The sequence below is a fragment of the Leptosomus discolor genome, chromosome 1 (assembly GCF_034619465.1).
Source record: "Leptosomus discolor isolate bLepDis1 chromosome 1, bLepDis1.hap2, whole genome shotgun sequence".
In the NCBI taxonomy this organism is placed as follows: domain Eukaryota; kingdom Metazoa; phylum Chordata; class Aves; order Leptosomiformes; family Leptosomidae; genus Leptosomus; species Leptosomus discolor.
Window position 1 is genome coordinate 211,369,909 of NC_141391.1, and position 12,507 is coordinate 211,382,415.

The following is a 12,507-nucleotide window of genomic DNA, read 5'->3' on the forward strand; positions in this document are numbered from 1 at the left end:
GGTTTGCATGAGGTTGACAGCAGTGGCCAGGGATTCTCCATCTCCTGAAGAACGAGTAATCAAACTGGTGAGTCCAGGGCGCAGTCAGGCATTTCTCCATGATGCAAGTCGGAGGTGGGCATGTGTGTAACGCAAGGGAGAAATTACAGTACTGCGGGTTTCCCATCACCCAAGGATCAGGAGTTTCCACAACTGCTTGTCACAGGCACCGCTGCATAAATGTCTGTGCTTGGCTGGTTACGATGGGAATTGCCATTCATCGTGGCGTGGTGGGGCTTAAGCTGTCGTAGAGCAAGTTGCCAGTTAACCAACACTTAATATAGAGCAATCTGATCAGTACAAGACATGTCCTCGCAGCTAAAAAACCTTAAACGTTTCAGATGCAGCAGCCTCTGAAGTCTTCCAAGATACCTTCTGCAGTACTCATTATTATTTTCCTGCTGCTGAGAGGGAGCAGTCAAGATAGGCACTTTGTGTTCATTACCCAGCATAACATTTACTGGTCTATTTAATTAATACTTAGAAAATGTACTTGATGAATTATAAGTTACTGAGGGTGGGGAGGGATGGGGAATGCAGAAATAGATTAACATGGGCTGATCTTTTAAGCATTTTCAAAAATGGTTTCTTTAGTTTTTACACTCACAAAGTCTTGTGGAGTGTTCCCCCTTCCTGCAGACACCTAATTTCTCATAGCAATAGTTGCTGGCTATCGAGGAACCTCTTGTAGGAGCTGCTTGAGGCAAAGCTGACTGTTGGCTGCATTGCAAGAGATGTAGGTAGCGGAGCAGAGGTGTCGGACGCATTGTACTGCCTGTTTCTCTGTCCAGCCCACCATTATTTCCTGGATATATCAGCTTCACACCACATGGAGGAATGCTGCTCTTGGGGGAGTCCTCAACAGAAATCTGAGAGTTGCCTCTTAAAACGTATGATCTTGAAACATGCCGTAAGAAAGGGCTTATAAGCTTAACAGGCAAAACAGACAGAGAGGGGCAGGGGAGGGAGGAGTATTTTCTAAACACAGCACAACAGCCCCAAGGAGCTAAATGATTTTCTGGATGTCATGAAGAAAACCTGTGTCAAGTCAGGAATTTAACCCAGATTTTTTGCTTGGTTCATTGCCTCAGCTGCTGGATACTTCTTCCTGCCTCCTTAGTCACTGACACTGGTCATTGTAAAGTGCAGTTTCCTTCACTGTATTTGGAAAAGGTAGTAACAGGAGGAGGTCTGACAGAGATTCACGATCAGTGTGAAAAACATGTCCTTCCCTCCTCTTTCTATTGTTGCAGCACTGGCTGTGAATTCAGGGCAGTCTGCTCCAGTTCGGGTTTTCTGAGCTTGCCACACAGAAAACCCCATAAGAGTTGTCTCTGCAAATGTGTTTTCTTTTAAGTAGCACCAATTTCCTGGTGCATATGTCTTGCATTCGTCTGGGTGCACGCGTGAGAGCCAGTAGCTCTCCAGCACACTCTCCATTCTGGAGATCACTTGAGAATTGAGCTTTCTTTGTGAAGATGGAGTATTGTGTGCAGACTCTGTGCTCGGAGAGACTCAATTTTGTACAGAAAATCATCTGGGTATGTGTGTATGCGGAAAGCCTTGGGACAGATCCATGCAGCCTTAAGAAATGCAATATTGCCCTCTAGTGATGATGAAGGAGGTCTTGTTTGATCTGATGAAACCAAAAGCATTTTGGCTAATCTTCCCTGGGATTCAAAAATGGAGTAAGTGTTCCTGCTTTCTTCTAACCTTGGAGTTAAAGATCCTGCCGCCACAACTTGGAGAGCACTGGTAGCGGTGATAAGCAGAGGAGGTTCTTCAAGAATCACAGAATGTGTAAAATTATCATTTTTCTTCATGAATTCAGCAGATGGAAAGCCAGCTGCACTTAGAGAGCAGATCTAGTAAGAAGGTTCCTTTTTTTAATGCAGCATCTTTTTTGCGTTTCTAAAGCCAAGTATATTTTTATTTGCCAAAATAAAAAAGAGAGGCAGTTTCAAGGACAGGAGGTGAAACCCAGTGGAAACCAGAAAAAAAAAAAAAATTAAGAAAAAGTTTAAATTTGTGCTTTGTGATCCCTGCATTCAAATGGTGCTTTTTTTTTTTAATTTGGGTTTTATTTTTATTTCTCATTTGAACTCTTCTGGAGTGGGAGAAGGAAAGATAATAGCAGGACCACTTCAGCAGATGAACAAGAAGAGCTCAAAATGTTTCTCTCGCTCTAGTAAGCAAGTAGTTGTTTGTATCTGTCAGGAAGTAAACTGTTTTGAAGAGTCTTCAGAAGACACTCAGGAGCACTACAGAGCTTTGACCTTTACCCCTAAGAAGGCCCTCAATTCTGCAAATAGCTCAAGATGGACAAGCCCTCCAGTGCTTGTGTGAAGCCCCAGAAGTGTCAGCAAGTCTCTCAGCTCCGCTCCCAGACAGTAGGGTCAGGCAATGAGGTTTCTCTGTAACTGGACCCTGCATCTCAACCCAGATTTCTAAGGTATCTCATTTTTTTTAAGTTCCTGATGCAGACAGCGTTTCCCTGGCACCTTCCCTATTCTAATTGCCTCTGACAAGGCATGATAGTACTGGAATTTATGTAAGGAACATTGCTGCCACGCTACAGCAACTTAAAGATCATTATAAAACTGGGTGGGCAGGCAGATGTATTTTTTTTCCTTACTTAAAACACAAAGTAAATGCAAAATTTACCTTAATCATTCCCTGAACCTATCCAGGCTTTCTCTGTCACTAAATGAACACACAACATACTTATATGTAACAATCAGTCATTAACTTTGACAGCATCCTAAGCTTTCTTCCCCAAAAGGTCGCGAGGCAGAATTAAGGGCTGGAGTTGATTCAAGCCAGTGGCAAAACTCTCATGGAGTTTACTGCCAAAGGACCAAACCTTCAAAGCAGGCAGAACACGGAGTACTGAATTAATTCATACATATCATGGGCTTTCAACATAATTCAAATATTTGGGGTAAACAGCCAATGCAAGAGAGTAGGTTTTTCCGACAGTGAGGGTTTGGGCTGATCAGCTTTCTACCGAGTTCTGAGAAGTCATCTCAGCTCAAAAAAAAAATTACATTATTGGCATCCCCAGCATCGCTACTTACGGTACTGGTAAATTGTGCAAGGTCCTTAACTATTGCTGGTTGCTTACTCTGCAACCATAGCTGCTCTGTGCTAGCTCCTAAAATATGTAAAGAAGCCTTTATAAAAATTGCCTTATGCAGAGCTGAAGTGGACAGGGAAGGAATCCAGAAGCGCATTTCTGTCAGTGAACATTTTACAAGACGCAAGTCAACAGCACAGAAACGGGCAGGTTAGAGAAAGGAGTGAAGAAGAAATGCCAAAACGTGGTGGAGAATGAAGGGGAGTTTATAAGCAAACAGAATAAAGGACTATTTGAAGTTTGAAAACAAAAAAAAAAAAGGGGGGGGGGGGGTACGATTTAGAATCAAAATCACCCACTTGATGATCCAGTTGCTTTGGTACAGCTGGGGTGGTGGTGACTGATCATGTCCTGGAGCATGCACAAGCCTCTGTCATCACCCCCGTCTGTCATAAGCAAACAAACCTCATTTTTAATATACTCATCGTGACTCTGTTGACCACATTTTTCATGTAACGAGCGTATTTTCATGTTTTGCCCTAGCTTCCCCCTGTGCCTCACCTCCCTTGCTTTCCCTTTCAGGTTCTACATTGAAAGCATCTCCTATCTAAAGGACAATGCCACCATCGAGTTGTTTTTCTTGAACGCCAAGTCCTGCATCTACAAGGTAAGGACTCAGGGAGCCCTGGGTGGCACGGGGGTGGGCTGAGACACCTGCGTCTGCATCCCCTGACCCAAAATTTACAGTGGACACACCCGGACTTGGAGATACAACCTCCTCCTCCCACCCTCCCTCACTCCTCTGTCTGTAACCTCCCTGGCCAGCTTCCCTGTCGGAGAGAGGCTCTGAGGTAAAACACCCCTGAGAGTAACTCTTGTGGTTGGCAGGAGGGAATCTGCAGCTGCTAAAATTATAAACCGGCTTGTATTTAGAAGGAAACGTCTGGGTTTGTGTTAGAAACCCGCGGGTGGAGCGGCTGTCGGGGCCCGCTCGGGGCGGTGTCGTCAGCGACTCCCGCCCGAAGAGGGCGGCAGCGGCCGCGCGGGCTGCGGCGCGGGCGCCATCTTCTGGGCTGGGCGGCGAGGGAGCGGGATGGGGGGGGGGAACGTGAGTGTGTGAGAGCGGGAGTGCGTGTGCCCGTGAGGTTGTGTGTGTGTGAGAGAGTGTGCAAGGGACGTGTGAGAGGGCGGGACGTTGCGAGAGTGCGGGAGTGGGGGTAGGCACGGGGGCTGCGGGGGTGAGGGGTGTGTGACAGTCTGCATGTGGGACTGAGGGTTGGTGTGGCAGAGGGAGTGTGTCCGGGATGCATGTGACTTCACGTTTGGTGACAGCGTGACGGAGAGCTTGTGGGCCAGGGGAGTGAGCGTGCGGGTGTATGGGGGCGGGAAGGGTGTCCGTGGTACGTGCTGAAGATCACCTTGTACAGGAACAAGCCGTGCACAGAAACTGATTTTTGTGCCAGGAGTAGCCCTGCCTGGTAAGCTGCTGAAAACACCGGCCTGCTGTCACCGGGCGCCCTAACTCAGAGCTGCCCCTTGCAAGGCACTCTGTGTGCCGCCGATAAGGGCGTCCTGGCACGGCCTCCATCCTCCCCGCCAGGGTGCCCGCAGCAGAGCTGCGAAGCTGATCCCTCCGATGCCACAAGCCATCAGGACAAGTGAAAAGGCAAGGTCCAGAAAATTAGGCAGGCCCAGAACGCGCTGAGGTGGAGGCTGGCTGCGTGCGGACCCGGCCAGGTGGGCTGGGCGGGTGGCTCGATGTGTGGGACTGGGAGAGGTTTTTCAGCAGCTGGGATTCCCTGGGAGGATTCCTCCGACCTCCCTTTGTGCTGGCAGAGGCCATTCCCGGTGACTCACCTCCATCTGCCAGGGAGGAAGCGGTAGGAAAAGACAGCTGTAGTCAGGGAGTGATTGTACAGCCACAGCCCTCAGCAGGTTTGTGACTAGCCAACTAGCTTACACTGAATCTGGAGCCTCGCTTCCTGACATCTGCATGTCCTAAAATGCAGGGACTAACTTTGCATCTCCTAAAATGCAGGGTAGAAGCCAGAAAATGCCTTTTTTCCAGTGCCCAGGAAAGAGGCAGGGCTGGTGAGCTGAGCTGTGCAGAGCTTTGCTCTCTGGCAAGGCTGCAGTTAGATGTGCTTAGTCAGCCCTCTCCAGCGACAAGCTCAGTGAGCATCACATTTTGGTTCCTGGGGAAAGTTCTTTTTTGAAATATTGCCAGGGAAAGCTTACACTGTTGTTCTTTTTATGGAGAAAGCTTAATAAGAAGAAGAGGGAAAAAAAAAAAAAAAAGAAAGAAAAAAGTGCCTACAGATCTAGGTTGGTCTATTTTAGTCTGACCTCTCCTGAAACCATTACTTTGCACATTTGAGCTGACTGTCATCTCAATCCAAAAATAGCCCTGCTGGATTCCCAGTCTCCCATGCGGGCCCTTCCCCATTTGACTTCCAGCCACAGTAAGCTGTGCTGTGCTATTAAAAAAGGCGCTGGATTTGAAAGTTGGGTGCAAAGTCTCTGCTAAGATGCAGGGCGAGCACCCAACTGGGATGCCTGGAGGATCCCTCTAGGTGTAGAAAGGGGCATTCAGTGTCCAAGCACAGCCAGTGCTTCCTGTCCCTACAGCTAGTGGGTGGTTTTGCATGCTCCCAAACCTTGAAAGCTTCCTTGTTGCAGCCAAAGTTTCCTCTCTGGATTTCCCCTCAGCCCAGAAAGACCATACTGTGTGTGCTGTAAGTGTAGTTTATAACTCTGTGCTAGCACCTCAGACCTTCCCCTGTCAGTTCTCCAGACGTACACCCTCAAATGTCCCCATGCACAGGGCTGCTCAAGTTGGGAAAGAATAAATCTGAGGTCTGTTTGGTTTGGGGCTGCTGGTCCACTGGGTTGCCAGCTGGCTCTGCATTGGGTGCTGTGCTCCTCTGGCTGTGGCCAGTGCTCCTCCTCACTCACCCACACACCCAAACCCTCACACAGGACCAGCAAGCCACTGTTGCCCAGAAAGGCCAAGCCACAGTTGTACTACCAAATGAGACAGGGCTTGGCATCGGGCACTGTCCCTCGATCAGTCAGGCTGTTTAATTACGAGCATGTTCTAGCACAGGTTTTGACCTGTCCCAGGCATTGCTTGGACACTGTTCAGGGATAAGCACCTGTTCCCAAGAGGCAATACAGCTGAGGTAACCCCATCTGGGACCAGGGGAGGGAGGAAGAGCGTTTAGTCATGAGCTATACTCTGCCACGTCCCCTTAGGGCCAGAGAACGGGCTCTGGCCCACTTTACCTACTAGTATAAACTTGCCATCACATCGACATGCGGTTGCAGAGGCTGGCTGGTCTGTGCGCTGCCTGGTGCTTCGAGATGGGAAGAAGACCAGGCACTCTGGTTCTACTCTGCATCACCCCTTGCTGCAGGACATGCCGGGCTGCTGCAGGACATGCCTGGCTGCTGCAGCCCGGCCCTGCCTGCACCTGAATCGACATCTCGCACCGGCCGCTTCCCGTGCACACGCACCTCGTTTGTGCAGGTGCCTGCGTGAATCAGGCAGTTTAGCCGAACAGGGGAAGGTGTGTTTATTGCCCATAGCAGAGCTGGTCTTCACTCCCCAAGGAGTTGTTGTGAAGGAGGTGAAGGAAGTGCTTATTTTAAAGAGCTGGCACTGGTGAATGCCAAGGACACCTGGATCTTATCCTCTGTTTTGTTCCCTTTGTTTTTGATTTTGCCAGAGACAAGCCAACGCAGCGATTGTGGCTTGTAAATGAGGTGTGGCCATGACTTGGCTGGAGCATGGATCACAGCAGTGATCTATATTTAGATCACTCATTTCTTGCCAGATAAAGTAAAATATTAAAAACAGCAGCTTAAATAAATACAACAGAAAAGCCACCACAGGAGTGAGCTGAACAATGACCCACTTTATATGGCCACATACACAGGAGACACATAGGAGTTCTAGTTGCAGCATAGAGGCCTACACAGTATCTCGGTAAAAGCCCACCACCTTTGCAAAAGCGGGGACCAGAGACTGGGGGAGAGCACACTTGGCCACAAGATTGATGCTCATGCCTCCCACTCCGAGTATCTTTGATGCTGGTTCTGTGTCCCACACATTCAGACAGAGCAGTGCCTGGACCCCTTGGTTCTGTGACTCTCAGGCACAGCCAAAGGGCCTTGAGTGACTGTCATGGGACCATCAATGTCCTTCATGTGGCTATGGTGTTCAACCACAACACTCACAGTTTCACCCGACCCTCCAAGATAGCTTTCATCAGTGGCTGGATCCTATAGAATGGAGCAGTGAAGATCTGCCAAAAGATTTGCTGTCACAGCTCCTTCCCAAAGCACCCCCAGCCCCAGTGCTCATGGGGATGAAGGGGCCAAAACCGGAGCTCCCATCCTGCAAGAGGGAATATGGCTGTTTTTCCTGTGAGTTTACCCTGGGCAAGGGCCAGAGGAGTTCTGCGGGAGCTTTGGCACAACCTCATTGAAGGCAAATTTTCTCATTTCCCTGCTTCTGTGAGCCAAAGACATTGCTGTGTTCCCCTGAAACACAGGTGACATTTGGGGGAGAAAAAATGTATTTCCCAGACTGCCTTTCACTAAATCACACAAGAAAATAAAAATTACCCAGATCCTCCCCTTTCCACTTGCCTTCTCCTCCCTCCTCCCCAGGAATCCCTTCATGCCACATCCAGTTATGCTTCACTTACCACAATATTTGGCTTTCTCCATCTGAGTGGGCAGGTTCTCCCTCACTTTGGTCTCCAGGAGCACAGGGAATGCTTTGAAGCCTAGCCAGGGAGAAAACTGGCACTGCACGCTTCACCATGCAGTAGCCAGGAGGAGATGCACGTCCTTCTTACAGGAGCGCAGACTCAACTCTCTTTTTTGTTTTCTTCACCTTTCAAGGAACTCATTGAGGTTGACAGTGAAGTGGTGTTTGAACTGGCTGCATACATCTTGCAGGTAAGCACCCACCTTCTCTCACTTTGTGCCTCCTTGTGTGGCATTAAATCTTTTGATTTGCCAGATCCAAAATGGTTGTATGGAAGTGTAGGGGTTCCCTCAGCTGCAGGAGAAAGATGTCTTTACACAGTTCTCATCATTTATACCAATGCAAAATAGGCACAGAAGGCTCTCAAACCAGACCTCTCCACGCATAGAGCAGATTCCACTGACCCCAACATTTTGTGTACATAAATGTATATTATGTTTGCGCCGACGCAGATATCCAAGACCCTGGGGTATGATGTAAAGCCAGAGAAAATCTAATTGATGAATGCGATTTCCGAGGTGAAATACATGTGCAATGGGTTCTTCTCCAGTGACTTTACTTGCATTTGTTTTCCCAATGGAGCTTGGCTCTCTGATGAGCTCCATAGGCATCTACATACGCAACTGTCTGTATTCTCCAACGTGGGCACAATGGCTTAAAGACTTTCCAGAAAGCTTCTCCAGAAGTTTTTGAAAGTCCTGCTCTTCAGGAGGAGGGAGAGGGTCAGAGAGTAAATTACCAGCAGCATTTGGTAAATCTCTGGTTCCCAAAGAGGAATCTTTTCAGGGTAGTGGAAGTGGTTTTTGTGGAAGACCTCTTTTTAGGAGCATGGCTGTGGGAGCAGATCAGAGATAACTGTCAGATGATCCTTGTTCCCCTTTCATACAGTGTAGTTTTAATTTTTTTTCCCATCAGCCATGAAGCCATGAGAAGCCATGTGAGCAGACAAGCCATCTCATCAGACTGCACTAATAAATAACAGTGCATTGCACTTCTATAGCACTTTCCATGTTAAAGAAGCAATTAATGCGTAGGGGTTTGAATCTTCATTAAAATCGTTTTATGTAACGAAAACAGAGTCAGGATGGGGGACTCAATTAAAAGCACATTATAGAAATTGCATATGAGCTGTTGGGGAAATACACATCAAACAACAGGCTCATTGTGAGGCGCAGCAATAGGGTTATGAATCTATTGTCTGCTCAGCCTAATGAATAACTTGAGCACTTAGTAATTATACAGCCAGATCCAGATCTGCCACTGTAACCCTGGTTGCTGTGATTGTTTCTCATCACAAACACAGGATGTTACGCGTATTCCTGTAGTAGTTTGATGTGTAACTTAATGAAAACAGTCAAAACAAGCCACACCTCTGCTGTCTGTGACCAGAGATTACTACAAACCATGTTTGTGATAGGATCCAAGCAAAATAAGAGGGATCATACTGCATTTTGTTCTACTTCTCACTGCAGCATTTAGGTCAAAGAACTGAGGTAGGGAGAATCTACCCCACAAAACTGTTTTATAAATTCTCACCCCTGTGCAGGCCAGGGCATATCCTTTGGGTTTTGATCTGTGTTGAACTATAATCATGATATGCTCGAGGACTCTTCCTGTGAACCAGAGGAGACTTTGTCTGCCCTTCAGTCCACTCAGAAGGAAATGAGAAGATAGTAAAGGACTGTCAGAACTCGAGTGATTTAGTCTGCAGCCTTATTTCAAATGGTCCTGTTCCAGAACAAATTAAAGTACCACCAAAGCTCCGAACATTTCCCCAGCCTCAGGACTGAAACAGCACTGGACACGGGCTGACAGGTTTTGCAGGTGGATGGACGGATGTGAAGACAAAAGACCTGCGTGCAAAACCTAGTCCTCTTGGCAGTGGAAACTCCCTCCCGCACAAATTACATTCCTGCACTGTGCTTTCTGCGTAGCTGATCGCAAAGGAGGTGCTTTAGCATGCATCATGTGAAATGCATATTGCCTATGGAAAATGCAAAATGCATATTAACATCTATTGAGGGCAGGACTCACCAGCTTTTGAGGGTTTGCCAGACATGCAGTAAGACTCAGGCACTAATCTAACTATTGGAGTGGAGCATTACCCAGCCCTTTGACGTCAGGCTGTGATGGTAATAAATAGAAATACCTAGATATAAAAGTAAGGGAGCTACTCCCCCAAACACCCAGCAAGGAGTTAGAGAAACCCGTGTCTTGCATCCCCATGAAAACTGACAGTGAGCTAGCTTTTTGAAAGTCTAGTTACGAGAAAATAACCAGAATATTTGTAAAAAGAGTCAGGGGAGTTGCAGTCTCAGAGGCTGCAAAGTCATTAAGACTTCAGAGATCTTCTGTAGCATTCACATTGACCCAAAAAATTGCTAATCTACTGGCATTATTTCCTGCAGCTTCTTGGGTATCCACTAGCAGAATGAGGAATCATCTGGCCCTGTATGAGGCAAACCTTTTGTTTGTTAATCTGCCCAGCTCACTGCATGTATCATGGCACTTGACATTAGATACTGGTTCCAAAAAAAATACATGAGGAATCAATTACAACAGGAAATTGCTGCTAAATGAATTTTGCAAATGGAAAATCTTGAACAGCTGTTTTCTTATTTTTTTTTCTATTTTTAATGATCTATTTTTAATTTTTCTTCCTCATTTTACAGGAGGCAAAGGGAGATTTTTCAAGGTAGGTGAACTTAAAAGTTTTTGCCACTGGGTGCTGTGAGAATGAATCTGGTAAAATCACTGTGTGAGCGATGCAACTCAGTTATAGCTGTGTAGCAACAGGAATGCATTGCTGACATAGACATCGCATTTCCTGAAATCATTTCTTCACAAAACACAGCCTTTGATCAGAGCATGCCTTGCAAACAGCATTGTTTGTGACTTTGTTATTGACAGATCTCTTTATATGCCCATGAAGTTCAGGAAATAGACTAGTCCTCGGAAGGAAATTACTAAGGAAATGACTCTACAATCAGAGATCCAGCCAGAGGCAACATTAAAATTCCATCACTTAATTGATATTTCAGCTTGAATTTGGACAAAGTTCTCAAAATCAGTATTTAGATAATTGGTTTTGTTGAACTTGCACTATCCCTTGAGCCAAATCTTCAGACTCGCTGTAAGAAATTCAGAGGTGACAATGCTTGATGTTTCAGCAGACTGTTAGTGAAACACCCAAGATTTTTCATTTAAGTTGACAGTATCTGTCAGTTACACATTAGCAGCAACCAAAGGTCAGATGGTTGTTTGATGCTTCATGTGAGAAACGTGAAAGTTCTTCATCTGAAGCTCAGGAGAACTGTCTGTGACAAAATTTCACACACTCCATATATTACTTTTCCTGACCAGCACGTGCATTCAGCTGGAGGACCAGTGTCCACTGAAGTTAGTTTCTGAGAAGAAAACAAGGTGTAGATGCGCAGTGAGGTTGAATTGCCAGATGAGCCTAAAGAGGTATCTTAATTTTGTCAGCATTGAGGCACCCTGAGAGAAGACTGTAATGATAGTCTGTGCACCCATAGGAGGCTGTGAATAACAGGCAGGTTCCACCTTCTGGTGGACTGGGACTAAAACTGAGACAAATCAGTGAAAAGGAACAATGCATTGCAAATAGTTGCCTGCCCATCATGGAATCTGAAATGACATAAGGTAATCCTTGCTAAAAGGAAGTTTAAGTTTTGCCTTATCATTTCTCCAGACCTTAATCAACTTGCAAAATCCTGACATGCATCTGAGCACAGAAACACAAGCCCAGTCTTGCTTCATTTTTCAGTTCCACCCGATTTGGAATAACTCAGCTATCAGCAGTGTTTATTTAGGGGGTACTGGAGTGCCTGTGGCTCTTTTACTTTTCAGTCTGGTTTTCAATGCACTGCCAAGTGCTTAGCCCAGAAGAGCTGGACCAAGCAGAGTTTTGCTGTTCAAACCTGTGATAAACCACATCTTCCAATGGTTCTGCTGTGAAGAACGATATTTAATGTTTCTCGGAATATCTTGGACGTGATGAAAACACACCCAGAAAGTGTACATTCAGACGATGAAACACAGAATAGAAAGAAATCAGGTGGACTGAAAGCATTTTATCTTCAAGTATCTGTTTCCAGACCAGAAGTGAAACAGCCAGTGGAAAGCCTCTAACTGCTAAAAGCTGTTTGATGTCCCTTGTAAAAGGAAGGGTTCAGGTTATCACAGCACATTTCTCTAGGCCACAAGAGAAATGAGGAGTATTCTCTGAGAGCACAGAAGATACCTCAACACATGGTGTTAACTGCTTCCTCCACCTTGGTGTGGCAGTCATCACCATCTCCATTAAAACATTTGGCTCTTAGTCCTTTCCACCAGTGGGTCACAATGATTTGAAGTGGAAAGGGGAATCCTTCTATCCAAGTCAGGCAGAGAAGTGGTTGACACAATTTAAAAATGGGCTGAGGTGACAAACCAATCTGCCACTTAGTGGAGTTTAAAGCCTATTCTTGGAGGAAGGTAGAAGGATGCTACCCTGACCCTCTGTGGTCTAAGAGAAGACGACTTATCATCTCCAGGGATGTCTGTCCAGCAGCTCCCCTCTAATGTGCACTGACATGGGTTTATGTGCTGGGTG

General features: G+C 46.4%; 1 protein-coding gene across 4 annotated transcripts in view; it reads left to right on the forward strand.

Moving 5' to 3' along the window:
• The window catches only part of FRMD4A (FERM domain containing 4A), a 224,525-nt gene that overhangs the window by 142,940 nt on the left and 69,078 nt on the right, over nucleotides 1-12,507 (forward strand). For all 4 annotated transcript variants that reach the window (XM_086474608.1, XM_086474614.1, XM_086474601.1 and 1 more), the window contains exons 5-7: nucleotides 3,698-3,782; nucleotides 8,027-8,083; nucleotides 10,565-10,587. In XM_086474608.1, the coding sequence (XP_086330734.1) occupies nucleotides 3,698-3,782; nucleotides 8,027-8,083; nucleotides 10,565-10,587 (165 nt within the window). The remainder of the gene's footprint in view (nucleotides 1-3,697; nucleotides 3,783-8,026; nucleotides 8,084-10,564; nucleotides 10,588-12,507) is intronic.